At 36.4% G+C, this 14677-nt stretch overlaps 3 protein-coding genes across 3 annotated transcripts; 2 read left to right on the top strand and 1 right to left on the bottom strand.

The window, feature by feature from the left end:
• Positions 1-1773: 1773 nt before the first annotated feature.
• Positions 1774-3623, top strand: LOC133317412 (F-box/LRR-repeat protein 4). The gene is made up of 2 exons (XM_061519272.1): positions 1774-2274; positions 2539-3623. The coding sequence occupies exons 1-2, from the start codon at positions 1911-1913 to the stop codon at positions 3429-3431; spliced, it is 1257 nt and encodes a 418-aa protein (XP_061375256.1). The 5' UTR covers positions 1774-1910; the 3' UTR covers positions 3432-3623.
• Positions 3624-6069: 2446 nt separating this feature from the next.
• Positions 6070-7400, top strand: LOC133317415 (E3 ubiquitin-protein ligase CIP8-like). Its single transcript, XM_061519276.1, has one exon. It carries the CDS (start codon positions 6074-6076, stop codon positions 7166-7168), a length of 1095 nt encoding a protein of 364 aa, XP_061375260.1. The 5' UTR covers positions 6070-6073; the 3' UTR covers positions 7169-7400.
• Positions 7401-13264: 5864 nt separating this feature from the next.
• LOC133317417 (GEM-like protein 4) lies at positions 13265-14425 on the bottom strand. Its single transcript, XM_061519280.1, has 4 exons — positions 14194-14425; positions 14017-14097; positions 13545-13819; positions 13265-13438 (listed from the first exon to the last, which is right to left on the bottom strand). The coding sequence occupies exons 1-4, from the start codon at positions 14327-14329 to the stop codon at positions 13265-13267; spliced, it is 666 nt and encodes a 221-aa protein (XP_061375264.1). The 5' UTR covers positions 14330-14425.
• Between the last annotated feature and the right edge of the window lie 252 nt (positions 14426-14677).

Raw genomic sequence — 14677 nt, 5'->3', positions numbered from 1 at the left:
TATTATATAGTTCCCGTACCTGAGCATCCTTAACAAATAAAGATACAAACAACAAAATCAACTCCCCGAAAACCCAACAAACCCCACAACCACCCCATGATTACTAAGCTGACCATGCATCATCATCAAATTCCCAGCCCCAAAGTGATCCAACATGTTCTGGATACAACTTACATCAGGCCCACCAGATGCGCCCAACCCCTCAAAGCCCACAATTTAGAACCTTCTAGAGGGCACTCATGGCAAGCCATAGAGGCTCAGCACTGGGTCATTCCCCATCCTGCACTGCTGCCCCTGTACACCGACAGGGGAAAGCTTGATGAGACAGCTCATGGGCTGACCAGCTCAAGCTCCCATGCAAGAGAGGACTCTCATCTCTTAATACCCCTCTTACACATGGAGAGGGGACCTTCTTCTCCATCTTCTACCTATGCTGTCACTCTGCCATTTGGGAGAGCACACACCCCCCCTTATGCATCATGGGAAGCTCCATTAGAACCTTGGTCTCTGCCATTGTCACTATGGATACTCCTATATCAATATACTTCACCCTCCATGGGACACATCTTATGTACACCTACGGTACACAACCCATATGCTGTTTCCAGCAAAACTAACATAAAATGAAGTCAAAAAAACACTCTTTGGCTCAAAAGGTGCAAATCAACGAAATCCTCCCGCGAGTGAGTGTTTCAAACAACGCCAAAAGATAAAAGCACAAAAGGAAAAAAAAAATCGCAACTTCGTACAAACGTGACGGTCTAACCTTGCGAGTAAACGAGGATGGATCGAGCACACTCACAACAGATCTAATAGCGCCAGAAACAAAAACAAAAACCCATTTCACAATTTATATATAATATTTTTCTTCTTCTTCTTCTTTGGTTTGATGATGAAGAATCAATATTGAGTTCATCAAGGAGGGTCTCTTTCTTTCTTGGGGTTTTCAAATGGTTTGGGAGAAGATTCTGAATAACGTTCCATAACAATTTAACAAACTTAACATGTCATCCGCGTATCTAATATTCATACTGCAATACTACAAAGGGATTGCAGCAAAAGAAACAGTTCCCTCACATGAAGCAGCAGGTTCCAGGACATCACTAGCAAACAATGCACTCTGGTTACAAATCCTTGCAGTTGAAACATTGGCACTAACAGAAGCCCCCGAAATAGTCTTGAATGTTATGGACCTTTGAATGGTTTCATGTCTGGCCCCCTGGAGAGAAGTTTTGCCTCAGGTCCATTGGATAGGGGTGGTGGTCATTACAGGAGATGGTGGTGGTGGTAAACTGTAATTTAATAGGGGATGAGGGTGGTAGGGACTTACATTGGAGAGAAGAAGAAGAGAGAAAGAAAGAAAAAGATTGAAAGGTACCTAAACGACGTCGCTTTTGGTGCTGCAAGTGGGAGAGAAGAAGAAAAATAGAGAGAGAAGGTACTCAACATCGTCGTATTTGGTCCTACGTAGAATGTGAGTCAGCCACTTAACTGTACACGTCAGACACGTTAGTGACACCGTCGTAGCTCAACTAACAGAATGACTAACGTGACACTATTTTTCTAAAATTAAGGACCAAAATAAACATTTTTTATTATTGGGGACCAAAAAAAATTTCGTGAATATTGTCTGGGACGAAAAAAAGGATATATTTTCTCTGGGTCGAAATCGCCCCTTAACCACAGGCATGAATCCGAGGAAGAAGGGGCATTTGCTCGTAAATTCACACTCGGGTGCTTTACTTACAATCTACGTTTCGCTGTAGACAATCATGAGCACCAGCACCAAACGAGAGTTCTTCCTTTTTTGTTTTTTATATCTCTGAACTAAAACACAGTCGTTATGTTGTGCCAATAATTCTGATCGGCAATTAGCCCCAAATCGTGGGGTTAGGGTTTCCTCAGCATCAATGGCTTCGAATTCGATCGACGACGATGCCGTATCGGGCTCGAGGCTCTGCGTAAACGACGCGTTGACGGACGACGAACTGCGTTCGATTCTGGCGAGGGTGGAGAGCGAGAAGGACAAGGAGGTGTTCGGGTTGGTGTGCAAGAGATGGCTTCGGTTGCAGAGCACCGAAAGGAAGAAGCTTGCCGCACGTGCTGGTCCTCACATGCTTCAGAGAATGGCCGATAGGTTCACACGCTTGTTTGAATTGGACCTCGCACAGTCCGTATCTCGTTCCTTCTATCCTGGGGTCACCGATTCCGATCTTGCTGTCATCGCCAATGGGTTCAGATGCTTGAGGGTCCTCAATTTGCATAATTGCAAAGGTGAAACCTTTTTTGTTCTGTGTTTCTGTCTCTTGGCTTTGAAATTTACTTTTCTGAACTCTGATTGTGATTCTCCTATAATTTCGGTTATTATGTTATTTAAGTTGTGATGTTATATCTAATTTGAGTGATGATTCATTAAGGACTATCACCTTTAAAGGGTTCCTTTTATTATTGTTTAAATTATTTAATTCGGAGAGTTCAAATTTAAAGTAAGGTTGACATGGAATTTTATTTTATTGTTTGTGTTAATATATTATACAGGAATTACAGATGTTGGAATGAAAGCAATTGGTGAAGGTCTTTCGTTATTGCAGTCCTTGGATGTATCCTACTGCAGAAAACTAACTGATAAGGGGTTATCAGCTGTTGCCGAAGGCTGTTGTGACTTAAGGATATTGCATCTTGCTGGCTGCAGATTTGTTACTGATGGTATATTAGAAGCTCTTTCCAAGAACTGTCATAATTTACAAGAGTTGGGATTGCAAGGGTGCACAAGTATTAGTGATAATGGACTGATCAACCTTGCAAGTGGTTGTCAACAGATCAAGTTTTTGGACATCAATAAATGCAGTAATGTCAGTGATGTTGGGGTTTCTAGTATTTGTAGCGCTTGTTCTTCTTCTCTCAAGACATTGAAATTGTTAGATTGCTACAAAATTGGGGATCAGACCATATTGTCCTTGGCCAAATTCTGTGATAATCTGGAGACTTTAATCATTGGTGGGTGCCGGGATGTCTCCGATGAGGCGATTAAGTCGTTGGCTAATGCTTGTAGAAGCAACCTTAAAAACTTGAGGATGGATTGGTGTTTAAACATTTCTGATTCTTCATTGAGCTGTATTTTAAGTCTATGCAGAAACCTTGAGGCACTGGACATTGGTTGCTGTGAAGAGGTGACCGATGCTGCTTTTCAGCTTGTAAGCAGTGAGGAGGCTGGTTTGAGTTTGAAGGTTTTGAAGGTTAGTAATTGTCCAAAGATCACAGTGGCAGGTATAGGCATTCTTGTGGGTAAATGCACTTATCTGGAATACTTGGATGTGAGGTCATGCCCACATATTACAAAGGCTGGCCTCGATGAGGCTGGTTTCCATTTTCCTGAATGCTGTAAAGTTAATTTTAATGGTAGCATTGGTGAGCCTGGTGTGCTTCTTTGATACTAAAATTATTTTTGAAGATTGGCATCTTCATAAGATCTTCCTATGTGAACTTTTTTGATAAGGCGTGCCTTTGGAAATTTGATGAGAATATTTGTTAGTTTGTTGTGCATCCAATGTATTATGTATGTGACTGTACCATCTGGTATTGGTAATTTTTTGATCGGCTCAGTTGTACATTTTACAATTGTTTTCGGCTTTTGTATCTTTGTCCACCCTCGTGCCTTTAGAATTTTGCATTTCTTACTTCATTCAACCTGAATACGACCATGGCAATATCATTTTTTGTATAACAACTGCTTACAAAAATATCATTTTTTATTTAATATATTAAGAAAAACAAAGAAAAGAAGAAGAAGATGGGTTGCTCTTCAAGCTTTCAGCGAGATATAATATTTGAAAACAAGTGTGTATTAACATGTACAAAAAAGTAAGGCAATTATAATATTTGAAAATTATAGTTAATTCTGATCAAGTATTAGTGTAAATAGTTTTAGGGTTTTATTAATCTCATGTCATAGAGACAAACTCGTGGGCTGACACAGTTATCGAAGGGTGTGTAGGAGAAAAATTTATCACATGTAGCATAGGAGTAGTTTTTCCCATAGTTTTATGTCTCTCACCTAAAGTTTTATTATGATTGAAGTGTCTTAATTATTTTTTTCTAAAGCGTGACTTTTTTAATTATAAATTTATAATATATAGAATTTCACCGTATAATTAGAGTGTGCATGACAATCATTCTATTTCTTGACATTGTTCCTGAGAAGAAATAATTCTTTTCTATTTCTGTGCCTTGGAACAGTTTTTGAGAAAAAAAAATATGTTTGATAACATGTTCTATTTTTATTCTGAGAGTGAGAATTCTGTTTGATAACACAACAAATAATATAATAAAAAATAATTTCTATAAGCATTATTTTTTTCAAATCATCACTTTCCTTTCCATACGGTGTGGTGGTGGTGGTGGCGTTAATAGTGACGTGGTGATGATAATGGTGGTGGTGATGACAGTGGCTGCGGCCATAGTAGTAGTAATGGTGGCGGCATGGTGGTGGTGGTAATGGTAGCAATGGTGGTGGTGGTGGTTGGTGGCGACGTGGTAGTGGTGGTGGGGGTGTTGGTGGTTGTTGATGAAGATGGTGGTGGCGTGGTCGTGGTGGCGGTGGCGTGGTAATGGAATGGTGATGGCAGTAGTCGTGACGATGATAGTGGTGGTTGGTGAAAGTGGTGGCTTTGTGGTGGTGGCGGTGTTGGCGGCGACGGGGCGGTGATGGTGGCGATGAGTGGAGGTGGTAGTGATGGTATCGTCGTGGTGATGGTGGCAGTGACATCGTATTGGTGGTGGTGGTGGTGACGATGACATTGGTGGTACATTGACAACGGCGACGATGGTGGCGGTGGTCGTGTCAGGATGATTAAGGTAATGATAATTATGATAGTGGTGGAGAGTGATTGAGAGAAATAAGTGTTTCTCATTTTGTGCTCGGAAACAGAAAAACAGAAATTTTTTTATTCTTTTTTCTGTTCCACAGCACAAAAATTAATTCGGTTCATCCCGGGAACAAAAAAAATAAATCGATTTTACCAAATGAGTTTTCTATCCATTTATGTTCTCGGGAATAGAAATAAAAAAAAATTGATTCCGAGAAAGTTGTCATGCACACCCTTAATATTTCAATTTAAATATTTACGTAAGTATGTAATTTGTTTCTTTTATAATTGGAATACACCCCATTCTATCTTACGCAATTATAGTTTTATATGTGTCAATTTTTTTTAATGTATTCGTTTCTCCAAATATAGCAAGTATATTGATGTATAAATTAATTAATTCATAAATAAGTCATAAATTTTCTTAATAAAATAATCGCCCCTTATTTGAAAATAATCGTAACAAAGTGCGTGTTTAACCACTAAAAAACTTCTTTTATAAAGAGTAGATACTCAAAGTTGTTGGATAATACGCCAAACAATAAAAAACTATCATATTATAGAAGGAAATTTCAATGAGAAAAAATAGATTATCTACAAAATAGTTGAATTATATACGAATTTAATAAAAAAATATTAATGTAACCTTACTAATTTAGAAGTCAAATTAATAATTTGAAAAGAAAACTTGTAATTTTTTTAATTTATTTTATAAATGTACGAGCAGAATTTAATACAATTTTACAAAAATTCCATTAAAAGAAACAAAAATATAATAGATGTTCCGTAATTGGGGAGTGGATCCTCTCACGTGAAAAAATGGTCATGTTATTTGATCACAACCACTTATTGATGATAAGATAAGAGAGAAAAAAATATATAATTTTTAAATAAATAATTGTAATCAAGTAACATGATCACGTAACCATTTTTTCACATAGATTCCGTGCAAGTAATTGCAAGAAAACAAAAACACAGTATATATGGTAGAAAAAGCCAATCATTAAGAGGTTGGATCGGAAAACTTTGATATTCATAGCTAGTAAATTGTAATTGTCTCAAATAACACATCCATTTGTATTAATTTATTGCTTTATCCTTTCCTGGAAATTGATTGAACCGTTGAATAAGACCCACTAATTAATTAAAATAAATAAATTAAAAAATGAGAAAGATGCTGATATTACTGACACAAGACTAGTATTCTAATGTACATTGCACAAAAAACAAACCCAATTAGCACTCTCTGCTCCTTCCATCTCCGCCGTACCGGAAAAACCATGTCGGAAGCACCGTCTCAGCCACCACTCCCAGCCACCGACGCGCCGCCGCACTGGTGCTACCACTGCGAGAAACGCGTCTCCATCGAAACCACCGTGAATTCCCCCGACGTCATCTGCGGCGAGTGCAAGCACGGCTTCGTCGAATCCATTCCCACACCATCTCTCTCGCGCTCTCGCTCACCTTCCGCATCCTCCGACGATCCTTACTTCGGCTCCCAGTTCCTCCAGGTCCTTCGCCTAATCGCCCAATCGGCGCGTGACGACGACGCGTCTCCCCCGCCGCCGCCGAGTCGCTCCCCGGAGAACGATTTCCTCAGGATCGAGGTCGGCGGCTGGGACAACGACGACGAGGAGGAGGACGACGACGGCGTGGAGTTTCACAACGACGGTGAAGGTGCCGTCGAGGAGCCGGAGGATCGATCCGGTAACGAGGATCCGCACGGAGATGATGAAGATCTGAGGCGATGGAGGCGTGAGCTGCTTCGGCATAGGATTAGGGATTTGGCGACCCGAACGAGGAGCATGCGGAACCGGATCTTGGATTGGGCTGAGATCTTGATGGGTCTGGAAGACAATTCCATTGAGTTCAGGCTTCAGGTGCCGGAATCGGAACGGTACGTCGGAAATCCGGAGGATTATGTGGATGCGGCGGAGTATGAGGCGTTGCTGCAGACTCTGGCGGAGAGCGACGGAAGTGGGAGGAGGGGAGCCCCACCGGCGTCGAAAACGGCGGTGGAAGCGTTACCGACGGTGAAGATTGCCTCAGAAAGTGAGGCTGTGGTGTGTGCTATATGTAAGGATTTGGTGGGTGTTGGAGAGGTGGCTAAGAAAATGCCTTGTGGGCATGAGTACCATGGAGATTGTATTGTTCCTTGGTTGAGTTGCAGAAATTCTTGCCCTGTCTGTAGGTTTGAGCTCCCAACGGATGATAAGGAATATGAGGAAGACAGGGTGGCGGTCAACCCTTCTAATGGGGCAGGGTCTTCGGGTTCGGGTTCGGGTGGAGATTCCACCATTTGATTCCCACCTGGTATGTTCTGTTCTGTTCTTCCATTTGTGTAATATATTTCGTGCTTTCTATCTTCTTTTGTGAACTTCTTTATTAGTGGATTTTTATCAAAGCTTGTACAATTTTATTTATTTGAAGCTTTTATCTAGTTGGCTTCTTAGCTCTCAGATGCTAAGATACTTGTATATAGCATTTGGATCAATGTGATCACACTACTTCAACGGAATTTTCAGTTTCTCCTAAATAAGCATGTCCTTTCTTGTGGACATTTTGATCGCTCGAGTCACTCGCATGTTTTATTTGTAGCATAGCCCCATGGATTTTGTTGAATTGGGTCAATTTAGTTTTTTTTGGATGAATGATTTTGTTGTTTCCTTAGAAGAAGAAATATTATATAGAAATTAGGAGAGGGACAGAAAGGAAGAGTACAAGGGAGAGGATAAGATAGCACTCGAGCTGAAAGATTCAATTAATTATGAGTGATTAGACTTCGACTGAGCATCTGATTTTCATAATGCTTATTGCTCGAAGTTAGAAATAGAATCTAAATTCGAAAGTTGTCTGTGTAGTACAAGAGGAATGGCAACAAAGCATTGCCATTTGCCAAACAAAGAATGAGGAACTGGAACATAACCAGATTAATGTGCAAGAAAATAAACAAGATGAAACATGATATGAATTGTCTAAACAAGTTGCGCCATTTTGGTTGAGAATATTAATATGTATTAGTGTTAATAAACAAGAAGAAACATAATATTAATTGAATAAACAAGTTGTACCGTTTTGGTTGAGAATATCTACATGTAATAGTGTCAATTAAAGTGTTAAGATGAGAGAGCACAGTGTTGAACAGCTGAACTTGTGTTTCATGAGATTATTTTTCCATCTTTATAAGATAGAGTGATCTCTGAAAGCCGTGCCTCTTTTTAATTCAGGCACATTTTTTTAAAATTTTTCTATTTTTTTTAACGCGACGCCTTACTAAAAGGACTGGCAGAGTTCTGAATAAGTATTGTACATAATGTCTCTGCATTCTGAAAAGGGAGAGAGGGGTTCGGTACTGGTTCTTCTATACGTCACTTTTTGTTCCTTAGCGGCGCTTCGACAGAGTCTGATTTTATTAATCACTTCTCCTTAGGTTGTCTTTTGTCTAGTTAGTTTGTCATCTTTGAACTGTGACACATATAGGCATAGCTTATCTCCTATTCTGCAAATCCATTGTCTAAACAGTTACAGTGATGAATGTTCCCTAAGCGTAAACCGAGGCTATGATATAGCCTTGATTATATTTTCACATTAGTCATAAGGTTAAGGGTTCATTAGCATTTCCATTGAGGTAGTTGGGGGAAGTCATGGATTGCCCTCATTTCAACATTCTTTTCTGTCATCGTATAGATCTTCGATAGAAACAAATCCCTATGTTTGATTAAGAGGGTCAGATAAGATGATTATTGGCTTTGCCAAAATTAGTTCTCTTATAACTCATATTTTATCAAACTGTAAATAGACTGAATTGCGTTGCGGATCTTTATATGCTGATTGGAGAGTTGAAGGATGTGAGAATAGCTACTTCAACATCATTTCCTTATCTATGGCAAAAAGGAAAAAGCAATGAAAAGTAGCCTTTATTTTGATTGGCAAATAACATCTCACCGATTTTTTTATTATCCTGGAGTAGGAATTTTTTTTTCCCTTCAAGTTAATGGGGGTTGGAGGCCAATCATTGTGGTTTGACAACTTCACGTTCTTTATGTCAGGGATAAATGTGGGATGAATGAAATGAGGTGTTAAATTTATATATTGTTATCTAACATGTCAATGGGAGAAATGAAAACGAGATACTTCATTTTATTTGTTTATTTTTTGTTATAAATTACACCTTACACATCTCTCTAAAATTTTTGGCTAAATTAATTTCAATTTATCAAATTAAAAAATTTATGCAAAAGATTGAAAAACATGACGTCTGTTAATCATAAAAGTAGCACTGAAAAGCTATACCTCATTTTCTTTTCTAAAATTTCACAACTAATGTATACGTCATATTTTACTCATCTGTCTTATATTGCTTAGGACCACAATTTATGATATTTTGCACTCATCCTTTTTTACACTTTGTACGCAATATACTATCTTTTCTATTAGCAACTATTGTTTACAAGATAGTCTCATTGCTTCTTGGTGAATTCCGTGCTATTTAGGCAAAGAACGTAATCACTTGCAATATTTCTAAATATTCAGATGACAGTAGTATATCCTTTTGAAACTTGAGCGTATATTTTAAGATTTTAAAGTTAGTTCATTGGCAAAAAAAATTTAGTCTAATTTACCTCATTTTCTTGTTAAATGTTGTTGGTAAATTTGTAATTATTATTCGTATATTTTCATGCACCTCATTTGTGTATGACGTCAAAAGAGAAGGCAATTACTTCTAAGGTAAATAAATAACTAATTCTTAACGAATGAAGATCGCATATTAGAATCTGCCAGAAGAATCTCTGTCTGAGCTGAGAATGCTAAATTTTGTAAGGGCAATGTTTGCCAGAAAATCAGCTTAGTCCCTCGAAGAAAATGAACAACTCTAACCTGGACGGGAAAATATCTTTAATATTTCCGTACGCTTTAGTATCAACTTTTTCTATTTTTATAAAGTAGTATATACTCCAGTGGTACAAACCAAAAATACACTCCTGGGACTGAATTAGTTCCGGGGGTTTTGGGGGTATATATCCCCAGTTAGTTATTATTGTTATTTTACTAATAATTATAAGAAGCCTTCATGATTTGTGGATCTATAATTTAAAGATATTTGATATTTTTTTTTATATATATGGTTCTATCAGCTTTAAAAATAAAGGGAAATGTGTTTCTTATGTTACATGAGACAATTTGTCTCATGCAACACATAAAAAAGTAGATGAGACTCACATTTTTCTTTTCTCTCAATTTTTTAAAATAGATCCTATCCACTTTTTTATGTGTTGCATGAGATAAATTATCTCATGCAACATAAGAAAAATCAAACCCTAAAATAATAGATTGACTTTTTGTTTTGATAAAAAATAAAGGGATATTGTTTTCTCATCTAACCGGAGAATTTTTTTCCAGTAGACACAAATATGAGGTGAAACTTACTTCATGCTTTTTCTCTCTTCTCTCTCCTCCATTTGTGTTTATTGGATAAATTTTTCTTTCTTTCCTTACATGAAAAAACAATATCTCATAAATAAATAATTGATTTAACACTTTTGTTTAATTGCATATGTAAAAGAAATAACTTTTAATATAAATATTGAAAAAATCATTTATGTTCTCAAAATATAAAAAATATACTATGAAAAGTATGAACAATCCTATATTTTTTTATTTTATTTTTTTTTTAAATGTGTATATCATCTTTAGCTTTGTCCCTCTTGTGGTACATTAACCTCCTAAGCATGATTCCTAAGAACTAAAATTTGAGTAAACCTAAAGATTTAAACAACATTTAGTTACACATCAGGCCTTTTGATCATAACAATATGAATCTTGAAACTTTGTATTAATTAACGTAAAATCAAATAAATTTATCAAAAGAATACAGTACAACACAAAGGTGTTCGCACACATTCAAGCCAAGTATTGTGGGTGTTCATGACTTGCTCATGGACAAATAAACACTTACCTAATTTGAACGCACACACTCCATACTCATCTTGCAGTGCACCATGTGACATATGTGCATTTGCCCCATGTGTAAGTCGTGCAAACCATCATTCGCAACTTGAACACGTATGGCCCTCTTGCATCTCATTATATTATTTTGATATATTTTTTTTAATTTTGTATTAATCAAATAAAAAGTTTCAAATTTTAAATAAAATGGGTAAAAAATCAATGTTCTCTGACTCTAGGTAGAGATGTCCACATTTCTCCCAACCTTGTGGTCTCAGTAAGAACTGAATTTTACTCTACCTGACAAAAAATGAAGAGAGTCAATTTTGTTAATACAACCAAACTTCATTGGAACCAAGGAAACCATACTCTGCTAAACAATTGATCAATCATCTTTTGAAACAAAGGATGCCATAATATGCTTTGATTTTATGGTAAATTTGTTGATCCATCAATCGACGGTTGAAGATGGCTTGTTTGGTTGCTATTTTTTTTTTTTTTAAAAGACATATTGTAAAGATCCTTGTCATCATTAACAGAAATCTAGAACATTACTGTAAAAAACATAAATATTGATTATCAAAATAAAAAATGAAAAGCTTAAAATAATTTACAATGAAAATTATAAAGGAAAGTTTAGGAAATAGTTTTGTCTTTTAACAATTGTTTAGTATGTCAATTCAGCTTTATAAGTTGGCAGAACACGTAATTTATGCTTTTGATGTAAGATTTGCAATCATGAAAGTTAGCTCCATTTCCCATCTAAGTAAGGATTCAGTATGGCAATGCTATTATAAATTCTGCCAAATGAAGATCCATGAGTTATTTTCTTGAGAGAAAATAATCTATATAAAGGAACGAAGCTTCTGGATCCCTGAATCCAAATAGAAATACAAGCAGCCATCCATCAAAATAAACTATGATAAAGTAAGCAAGCATAAAGGGCAAGTGCTTCTGTAACCTTGTCAGCTAAGGAACCATATTAGACATTAACATTAGGTGGGCTATGCTATGCATATCATGTGGTGAGGGTAGTAAGGTAATAAGACAAACTTTTTTGTTTTTAGGTAAAGGGAATGCCAAATCATTCCCGCATCATTCTTATGCCCCACATGTAAGTAAATCTTGTTTAATATTGAAATTCCAAGATTTTGATAGAAGATAACAAGGTTCATCCAACATTATATACTTAAATATGAAATTGGGAAGCCACTTTCACAGAGTTGTAATATCTTAAAAGGTGTGTGTCAACTGTAAAATAAGGTTGCCCATGAATCCACAAATTAAAGAAGATGAGCCTTCTCTGGTCAGGAATAGCAATATGAACAAAACTACACCCTGCATTGCAGGTTTCAAGTAGTTGAGAGTCTCGGAATTCGTGCAATTACTTATAGGAATTTTGATCTGTTAAGCTTTATAAGCAAATACAATAAATGCACTCTTATCATTGTTGATAGAAAAAGAAGTAATAGAAGAGATCAATTGCATATGGATTGGAAATATGTTGGATTAAATTAGGGATGTGATGTGGAAATATGTTGGATTAAATTGGGGATGTGATGTGTCGAATCCAACCGAATTTTTTGAAAAATCGAATTGAATTGGTTTAAATGGTTCGGTTCGAGAATGGTTTGGTTCGGTTGAAAACTGTTCGGTTCGGGTTGACCCTATTTTGAAAAAAAAAGAAAAAGTAAAAATTTAAAAAATAAAGTTATAAAAATCAAGAGTAAATACCTTTTTTGGTCCTCAGCAAATTACGATGCCTGCTTTAACCCCTAGCAAATAAAAAGGCTATTCGTGGTCCCTAAGAAATTCAAAATGGATCCATTTAGTTGAAATCGTGGTCCCCACAAATTCAAAAAAGACCCACATTAGTCTCTCAAAAGAACTAAAATGGATCCATTTTAAATTTTTTAGGGACCACGAATAGCCTTTTATTTGCTAGGGACTAAAGCGGACATTGTAAAATTTGCTAAGAACCAGTATTTACTCAAAAATTAATTTGGTTCGGTTTGGAAACGGTTCGGTTCGGTTCAAAATGGTTCGGTTCTTAAACTGGTTCTAAAAACTGGTTCTGTTCATGAATTGGTTTTTAAAAATCGGTTATTTTAAGAGTGATTCGGTTCGGTTCATTTTTTTTGATTATTTTGCACACTGATTAAATGAATAATAGCCAATTTAGTTTCTGGTTTATCTGATATTGAATATCCTTGCAAATTTTAACAGAAATGGCCAGAGTAAATGTGCCCAATATTTAATTTTATGAAGTTTGACTTTAACTTTTATCTGTTCAACAGGACAAAGGAACCAAAATTTTAAGAAACAACTATTTTTTTTTAATTACCAAGATTATGTAAAATATTTGTACATCTTTTGGAACCATTGCAACCTCACAAAGTAACTTGTGAAGCAAAGGGAATGAACAATTTTACTTCTACAGTTTAATTTTTCCACTAAGCTTGAGAGATAGCTTGCTGAATATATCTGAAAGCTTTGTGATAATTTAAGAAACCCAGAAACCAGAAATCGAAACCATCCACAGTATCTATTTCTATGTACTTTTCTGAAGGCTTCTTCACATTTTGGCTTTGGTTAACAAACTTTATCTTTTTAAGGGGTATCGAGACCTGAAATGACAAATAGATTGAAGTTACATGTTAGCAAAGTCTAAGGAAAGATTAAAGATAGATAGAGAGAATTTGCATACAAAAAATAGAAATTTAAGAAAGTTACCTTATAAAGGACTCTAATCAATTCTCCTTTTGGGGAAGAGATCTTGATGGATCTCTCACTGCAAAAAGCAACTTTATCAGTGGATATGAAGAGGAGGCCAGCAATAGGACCAGATGTGGTTGATAAGTAGCATTGTGATGCTTTTAACAGCTTCTCCCCATCTCTAACATTAAACAGTTGCATAAAGGCCTTCTGCATTCCACCAACCTGAAGAATTCTGGCTCCCAACCTTAATTTCCCTTTTACTGTATCTGTTATCTTTGGCCCCAGTCTCACTGCAAGTTACAGCAACAGTTTCAAGCCATTAGTTACAGCTTCATTCCATTTTCAAACATGGAAAATTATGCATCATATGTGTATTGGAAATTTATCTAGGCCTAGTAATTTTGGAGGTAATGACAGAAATATTGGCAGTGTCATAAAGAAATATTAGAAGTAAAAAATTGAAAATCAGTCTTTCAAGATTACATACCATGCTCTCGGACTCCATTTGCAAAACTGTCAGCCTTTCTCCCAAACTTGTTCATCCTAGTCAGAACTGAATTTAATTTACCTGGAAAGATAAACATGACCATGATTAATAATTAATAAAATTAAATTTCTTGGAAGGATTTATCAAATCCACTTTTGTAATGAAAGGGTGTCCTACTTTGCTTGGATTTTGTGATAGACTTGCTGTATTTGCCAGAAGAATCAGGCAAGTATCTCTTTGATGATTTCCCAACCTGGTATGTTGAGGAGATAGGAATTCCATTAACTAGCTCATGAAGAAGTGAGGCCTTCATATCTGTTGTTATCTTTCAGGGGTTGCACTTCTATCTCTGGACTTGGAGCCTTGGAGGATCTTCTTGAGCACCAACTAGCTTGTTAAAAGTATTCAAGAGCTCTTCTAATTTTGGTTGATGAATACTTGTATTCTACTGGGGGATATATATGGATAAAAGGAAAGAAGGTGACTCTTGACTTTTTGCAGGATGAGTCAGCTATGGATCATCATGAAGACTAAAAGGAAAAAAGTAATTCAAAATTTGAAGATTATGTGTTGGGTTACCTATAAAATAAAGGCATAAAATAGGGTGACATGTCATTTTTAACCCTACAAGAAGATGAAAAGGAAAGATGTCTTTAAATAA

This window comes from Gastrolobium bilobum, unplaced genomic scaffold, assembly GCF_033153095.1.
Source record: "Gastrolobium bilobum isolate Gb01-03AN ecotype WA unplaced genomic scaffold, APGP_CSIRO_Gbil_v1 utg6194, whole genome shotgun sequence".
In the NCBI taxonomy this organism is placed as follows: domain Eukaryota; kingdom Viridiplantae; phylum Streptophyta; class Magnoliopsida; order Fabales; family Fabaceae; genus Gastrolobium; species Gastrolobium bilobum.
Note: the sequence above shows the minus strand (reverse complement) of the source record. Positions and strands in the feature narration are given on the sequence as shown.